The sequence below is a fragment of the Gadus morhua genome, chromosome 17 (assembly GCF_902167405.1).
Source record: "Gadus morhua chromosome 17, gadMor3.0, whole genome shotgun sequence".
NCBI classification, from domain to species: domain Eukaryota; kingdom Metazoa; phylum Chordata; class Actinopteri; order Gadiformes; family Gadidae; genus Gadus; species Gadus morhua.
In genome coordinates, this window is record NC_044064.1 from 14,447,445 (window position 1) to 14,454,944 (window position 7,500).

The following is a 7,500-nucleotide window of genomic DNA, read 5'->3' on the forward strand; positions in this document are numbered from 1 at the left end:
TCTTTCGTCTCATATCCAACACCTCAACCGTTCTCAAGAAGGCTCACCGGCGTCTCTTCTTCGAGGAGTCTACCTCAGATTTTGGTGGACTTCTATCACTGCGCCATCAAAGGCATGCTTCTGGGCAGCATCACAGTTTGTGGCAACAACTGCCCTACGCATCACCGACTCCTCACAAGTCGGCGGGGGGCGCTGAGCGTCGTCAGTTTGACCTCCTTCCCTCTGGGAGGCGCTGCAGGACTCTCTTCTCCTTCAATAGCAGGTTCAGGGACAGTTCTCTCACTGCGGCTGTCCCCCTGAACCCCCACACATCTGCCTCCAGGGACTGAACTTCTCATATTAAAACTATTTTCCATACTGTATATATCTTACCTTTAGTGTATTCATATTCATACTACTGTTCATACTCTATCGCACTTAGTGTATTCATACTGTACATGTCTCATATAAGTTATTCATATTTATACCAGTCTCTACTGTACATGTCCATAGTGTATTCATCATATTCATATACCTCATACCGTATTCTGTGTATGCATATGTAAATAGAACTTTGAGTCTGGAATAAAGTATTCATTCATTGTATACAACATATTTTTACTAGCATTAATTGTACTTACACCTGCACTATATCTATCTATCTATCTATATCTATATCTATATATGTACACACACACACTTTACCATATCTGCAATACTTACTGCTATTGATAGTCTTAAACTGCTACTTTAATGTAGTCATCACCAATCTTCTACTGTCAATAATTCATAATATTATTTATATATTCACATTTGTACATATTCTTTCCCTTAAAATGTCATAAATGTTTATAGCCGGGGCGATTAGACATGTGATCACAGTTCTCCTCTGGGTTACATAAGAACAGCAACGCGGTCAAGTGGTTCAATGTTTAATTACAGGCACTGGGCGTGGCAGTCAATATTTACATTGAGTATAGTTCCCTCATTTCATCCGTCCTCCTTTCGGTTCCTACTATGTTCGGGTTGCCGTGGCAATTGGGGCAGGTAGAATACACACTCCACATCCATGATGCTGTTCTCTACGACAGGGCCAAGGGGGGGGGGGGGAGGGGTCAGCTGCATCCTGACCACAACTCCTCAACCCCGTGCCCCCTCCTGGACAACATGGGGGAGTGCTTCACACAGAGTTTCTCGACAGAACCGAACAACTGGCAATGTTAAGTCAAGGTATTAGCTAGAAAGGCACATTTCAGTGAGCTTTGGTCCAATCTTCATGACATAGAAGAGACACATCTGGACAGCGACTACTTTAGAAAAAGAGGAAAGACAGACGGACCGATACCGCTACTGAAGACGCACAGACCTGATAAACATGTGCCTAGGAGTCGCTTACCGTAGAGGGCTGGTTGCTAGGTTACAGCAGAGAGGGGTGGTTGCTACGTTAAAATAGTGGGGTGGCTGCTAGGTTACAGCAGAAGGGTTGCTGCTAGGTTACAGCAGAAGGGTGGTTGCTAGGTTACAGTGGAGGGATTGTTGCTAGGTTACAGCAGATGGCCAGTTGCTAGATTACAGCAGATGTACATTAGAGGACTGGTTGCTAGGCAGACGTAGGAGGAGGAACAGGTGACAGTTGTCATAGTAACATGAAAAATCTGTTAGTTATTCAATACACGGCAGCTCTGGGCTTTGTCACTCATACACTTTAAATTGTGTAACAGTTCTCAGTAACAGGGGTCAGTTCGGTAAGTGCAATTAGATGATCACAGGTTTAGTGTGTGTTGTGTCAGCTTGTCTCCAGCCAGGACAAGGGGTTCAGGGCTGAGGAGGGATCTAGCTGCTGGCTCCTCTCCTGCAGCTTGTCCTGGAGGTGCTGGTGGCAGGAGAGGTTGTGGGAGGCCCCGGCAGCCTGGAGCAGCAAGAGCTGGCGCTGGAGAACCTTCACCTGGAGGGGGGGGAGAGTACCGGATCGCGAAGATAGCACCAGGTCACTAATATCACACCAGGTCACTAATATCATATCAGGTCACCAATAGCACACCAGGTCACTAATATAGCACCAGGTCACTAATATCACAACCTGACACTGATATCACACCAGGTAACTGAGATAAAACAAGGTCACTAATAGAGCACCCGGTCACAAATATCAAACCAGGTCAAAGGTCATAAAATATCTTAGCAGCCACAGGCTTCTAAGGTAGCTAAGATAGCACCAAGTCATAAAGCTGCCAAGATAAACAACAGGTTCGTGAACTAGTTAATAGCACCAAGGCGATAAGCTAGTTAAACTAGCAGCAGGTCGCTAAGCTAGTTCAAATACAATAGCCTGAGATAGCTGTCATAGGCCAACCATTACAATTATGCCTGTCCATCTGGTTGACTGTCTACCTGCCTACCTGCCAGCCTGTCCGGAAGTCTTACCTTGTTCTCCTCCAGCAGACGTAGTTTTGTGGACAGGTCGTCTCGGCTCTTGAGGTACCTCCTCCGCTGGTCCTGTACGTTTCTCTCCGCCTGCTCCAGTTTGGCCCGAGAGGTGACATCCCGTGGGCCCAAGTTGAGCTCCTCCAGGTCACAGCGGTATGCATCGTACTCCACCCTGAAACCATAGCAACCATAAAGAAGTGACGGTACTGCCCTGGTGGTGCAAGGGTGCTGACCTGGTCGTGGAATGGTGATGACCTGGAATTGTGGTGCTACTGACCTGCTATTGCGGTAGTCCTGTACTGGTGATAGGGTGGTGGGACTGAACTGGTGGGATTGTGGTGGGACTGACATGGTGGGGGTGTGGTCCTACTGAACTGGTGATAGAGTGGTGGGACTGACCTGGTGGGAGTGTGGTGGTACTGAACTGGTGAGAGGGTGGTGGTACTGACCTGGTAGTGTGGTGGTACTGACCTTTGGCTGTGGTACTGACCTGGTAGTGTGGTGGTACTGACCTGTGGCTGTGGTACTGTTTGACGTTCACCATGGTGTCCTCGATGGTTCTGCTCACCAGGGTGTCGATCTCTGCGCTGAAGGAGCCCACGGCCGCCGCCTGCTCCTCTCCTCGCTTGGACAGGAAGTGCAGCACGTCGGCGTTCACGCCAAACTCAACCTGACAGGAAGTGGTCAGATTGTGGTTGAAACCTTCCATTTTTTTTCATTCCCAAGGTTTTGCAGGGCCTGATATTAAAGGGAAACTTCACCCATCTCCATTAAGCTTTGTATCGTTAGAAACCCACTCATATTTTTGAATGGTCGTGCATCATTCCCTTATTTTCTGGAGAAAGATGGAGAAACTTCCTGTTTAAGATGACGCAATATGACGATTTTTGCGTAGAAGTAAATAGGAAGTGTAAGAGGGGAGGATTCTCGTAAGACTACAAGCACAAGGGGGTGTGACCCGCTGATGGTAGTGGCCAGCGAAGCTGTGCATCGTGGTGCATGGTGGGAGTTGTTGTCTTCAATCCACAAGTGCCAAAAAGTCACTTTCTGCCTTTTCTCGGTCAAGAAAGCACCAAATTAGAATTTTATTTTATTATTCGACTACGTATAGGACCCAATTTCAATACATATTCATGCCTCCACCGGTGAAATGCTCCTTTAAGGTAATTTAAAAGATGTCACCTCCTTGTTCGATTTCTGTTGGATTACTGATGTGTTGGATCAATTATATTATACTACATTCCTGGGACCATGTATGATATTCTTAGCATTAGCCGCAGTAGCATTATCGTATTCCGTAGTATCACTGTGGTCTTACATGCAGTGCGGGTGACTTCACGCTGAGTTCAGCGAGGGCATCTCCCAGGGACTTCTGAGTCACGGAAAACTTAACCATTTGATTGGCCAGGGTGTCTGCCAGCTTGGTCAGGTGACTGTAGCGCTGCTGGTCAACACTCAGGTCCTCCAGCTGGGGCTCCAGGTCTAGGTCCACGGTCCGAGACCCAGTCCCCAGCCTCTCTGAGAGAGTCTGCCTAGTGCACTATGGAGAGAGAGAGAGGGGTAGGGTTTGTCTAGAACACTACGAGAGAGAGAGAGAGAGAGAGAGAGAGAGAGAGAGAGAGAGAGAGAGAGAGAGAGAGAGAGAGAGAGAGAGAGAGAGAGAGAGAGAGAGAGAGAGAGAGAGAGAGAGAGAGAGAGAGAGAGAGAGAGAGAGATCACTACGTATATAGAGAGAGAAATCTCTATATGTAGTGTTACTCTCTCACCGTATACATAGTGATACTCTCTCTCTCTCACCATATACATAGTGATTCTCTCTCTCACCATATAAGTAGTGATACTCTCTCTCTCTCACCATATACGTAGTGATGGTCCACTTGCGAACTGTCTCCAGTTTTTCCCCGACAGCGGTTTTGTTGTTGCCGGGGATGACCACCAGTTGACTTCCTGCTTCCTGCGGTGAGGTGGGCGGGGCTGGGTTTGGAAAGAGTTAGAGATGATCAGCAAAATCGACACCCAACCACCATGGAATGGATGGAATGGTTCCACTGGTACCTTCATTCTGCCCTGGGCCGCTCTGAGAGGAAATGAAATCTCCTTGGTTGTGGTTCCAGTTCCTGTTGCCTTCCTGTCAAGACAGCAACACACATGACCATTCAAATATACTGGGCAGCTACCGGTAGAAAACTATGGTTGTACTGGGTACAGTATAATCAGTAGAGGACCGTGGTTTTACTGGGCATCTACCAGAAGATGGTGGTCGTACTATTCAGCTCACAGAATAAACAATAGATGACTGGTTGCACTGGGCAGCTCTGAGTAGAACCAGTACAATAATCCTGTTGTACTGGGCAGCTTCCAGTGTAACCATTGGAGGACTGTGGCTATACCAGACAGCTCCCAGTAGAACCAGGGACTGAATGGGTGGGGACTGGATATATCCCAGTAGAACCAGGGACAGACTTGGGGGTTACTGGTTCTCTCCCAGTAGCCTCAGTAGTGTAGTTGGGGGAGGTGGTGATACCTGGTCCTGCAGGTTCTTGACTGTTCCTCTGCACTCGGCTCCAGCCATGTTTGTCCCCCTGTTGAAAGAAAGTATATCTTTGATGCAAAAACAACTTAACTCAAGAACTTGAATGATGCATTTGTTAATATTGTTAAATTATCTTTAGATTGTGACCGTGGCAATTGATTTGCAGCATGGAGTTACCATCAGAAAACATCAAATCATAGTATAAATGTTCACCAAATAACAAAACCTCAATTATGTATTACTTAAAATTTCACGGCAATTGCTCTAAAATGCACGATTATAAATAGAAAAATCCTGATAAATTAATCATTTATGGAGCACTTTGAATCGCTTGGTTATAGAAGAAGCTAAGAAGCGTTCTGCGCCGTTAACACAACTGATTAAATCCCACCTGTTGCGGGGTTTATAATTGTTAAAGTATAACACCACGACAGACCGCAGCAGGTGAAGGTGAAGAACTACAGGACGGAGTGAGGCGCGGACGCCACCTAGCGGACAATAGGGGAACAGAGCCAGCCCAAACCAGGTTGATAGTCTGCTGTGTGTTCAAATAAAATGTACTATTTTAGGTCATGTTTAGTTAACATTGACTAAATGGCCACACATTTCTGATTGCTTAATACAATAGGCCCACTATATACTACGTTTTAAGCGCCAGATGAGGAGCCAGACACCAGGTATTACATTTCAAGGAAAATAAGCATTTTAAAACCACAATATTTATTTTATGGGTATGAACATGAAAGTATGAGGAGCAATTCTTATTAAAACACTTTTTAGGAAGTTTCAGACAAATGGTTGATCCTTAAAAAGTCTCCACAGCAGGTGGACCAAGTGCCAAACCGACTTTTTTTTTTTATTCACATTAAACACGGTTTCTATTCGACATCCCTATCATTTAACCCTGACAGGTGTTTAAGCCTTTAAAATGTGCTAATAGATAAGATATCTTATCAACATTACAGCGCCTAGATAAGGTTGTCCTTCATGTTATATATATATATTTTACAATCAGCTCTAGATTGATAGACAGCTAAAGGTAAGTGTCATTATTTCGGGATATTATGTACTATTACAGGACATTTATTATTCATTGTATTAATAGTTTCAAGGGTCACGGACCAGAACACAACAAACTAGTCAACCTTCAAAGTAGGCTGAGAGAGGATCCTGATTTGTAGGATTTTCCCGGTCTACCACAACGCAATTTCCGGTCTCATACTTCCTCTAACCTGTATATCGTCCCCTGACCGAGAATAAAAACGAAAGTGAAAATAACATATTAATAAAAATCAATATCATAAACGTGTTACGGAAATGCATAAGCCTCAATTGGAAGTCCCTCCCTCACCGCTTAATTAATATAACATAAAGTCCCGCCTTCTCTCTCTCCAATAACGCTCATTCGAGGCATCTCGGTCAAGGCGTTCCGTTGTGAGAGGAGCGCCTGGGAGCGAGGTTACCTTCCAAGTAAGAAACGACGTATCTTCTCTTCTCAGTGCGCCGGGTCTTTTGTAAATTATTTAAAGTCACTGTCGTTGTGCATATTTTGGTGGAAGCTGCCAACGATACGATCACAGCGTTTAGAGTATTTGATAACAACTCAGCTAGGGAGAATCAGGAAAACTCACAAATCCATCCTCCCGGATATGTGACGACAAACGCTGGATGTAGCAGGTTGTTCAGGAAGGGCGGAGTTTAGTCTCCAACCTCCAACGCACCAAACACCAAACACGCCCCAGAACTGACGGGGCATAGATATAGACATACATAGAACTTAGATTAAGCAAAATTCCTGCCATGGTATTTTATGCTTCTGATTCTGATTTGCGCTGACCTTAATTTGTAGCCTGACATCGCCAGATTCGCAATTCGCAAATGCTTGTATGACAGGCAAACACAACGAGAGCTCGCAGATTCGTCTGGTTTCCAGGCGACTGAGTTAAGTTAATCAACTTAAATGGAGTTCATAGATTATAATAAGGTGCTTGGTTGTGTTTTCTTATAAATCAAGTGTGTTTCCTGTCAGTCAATAAGTTGGTGTTGCAGGGCTCTCAAGTTTTCGGCGGCGGCGGCGGGGGGGCTATATTAATATGTGACTGCATACAAATGTGTCCACAGACATGGTGACTAATGTATGACAGTAAGCATTATTGGCCCTTAACACTAATATTCAGAAACAACACTGCCTCAAAAGGATATTGGCTTAAGCAACACCACGTTGCAAACGTGCTAAAACATTATTATATATTTATGTGGCACCCAGTCCAATGCTCAAAAATATATCTGTGGCATTCAGTAGGCCAATGCTGTGGTAAAGTGTGCAAAGTATGACCAAGTGTTTCTTTCTGTTAAATAGATAGATTACTTTATCAATCCCCTGTAGGAGAAATGTGTTAATGGTAAAATGGTAAGAAACAAAAATACAAAACATGATGGTAACTCTAAAGTCAAACCGTCCAATCTGAAGGCTCTACTTATCCACAACCCCTACTCACTTCCGCCAATGCAAAGCGAACAGAATTTAGGGGGGGGGGGGCGTAGCCTAACTAGTTTGTGAC

General features: G+C 45.0%; 2 protein-coding genes across 3 annotated transcripts in view; both read right to left on the bottom strand.

Annotated features, from left to right (window-relative positions):
* LOC115529136 (FH2 domain-containing protein 1) overlaps positions 1-178 on the bottom strand; it is a 12,054-nt gene extending 11,876 nt beyond the window's left edge. Inside the window, exon 1 of the mRNA XM_030337638.1 lies at positions 48-178. The gene's annotated coding sequence lies outside the window, so the exon portion shown is untranslated. The remainder of the gene's footprint in view (positions 1-47) is intronic.
* A 717-nt stretch (positions 179-895) lies between these two features.
* LOC115529161 (arfaptin-1) lies at positions 896-6,647 on the bottom strand. 2 transcript variants are annotated; one of them, XM_030337704.1, is made up of 8 exons: positions 6,571-6,647; positions 4,931-4,988; positions 4,462-4,534; positions 4,262-4,380; positions 3,725-3,946; positions 2,919-3,076; positions 2,404-2,578; positions 896-1,924 (listed from the first exon to the last, which is right to left on the bottom strand). In XM_030337704.1, the coding sequence occupies exons 1-8, from the start codon at positions 6,576-6,578 to the stop codon at positions 1,766-1,768; spliced, it is 972 nt and encodes a 323-aa protein (XP_030193564.1). In that variant the 5' UTR covers positions 6,579-6,647; the 3' UTR covers positions 896-1,765. The 2 variants fall into 2 exon arrangements, with proteins under 2 accessions (XP_030193564.1, XP_030193565.1); XM_030337705.1 differs by having other exon boundaries at positions 6,403-6,613.
* Positions 6,648-7,500: the final 853 nt, after the last annotated feature.

What these genes read in the sequence shown, in the direction of transcription:
- LOC115529161 (XM_030337704.1), bottom strand. An exon ending in TGAAGTCACCCGCACTGCAT is followed by an intron (nt 3,077 to 3,724) that starts GTAAGACCACAG and finishes ACTTCCTGTCAG; the next exon opens with GTTGAGTTTGGCGTGAACGC. An exon ending in GTCTGCTGGAGGAGAACAAG is followed by an intron (nt 1,925 to 2,403) that starts GTAAGACTTCCG and finishes CCCCCCCTCCAG; the next exon opens with GTGAAGGTTCTCCAGCGCCA.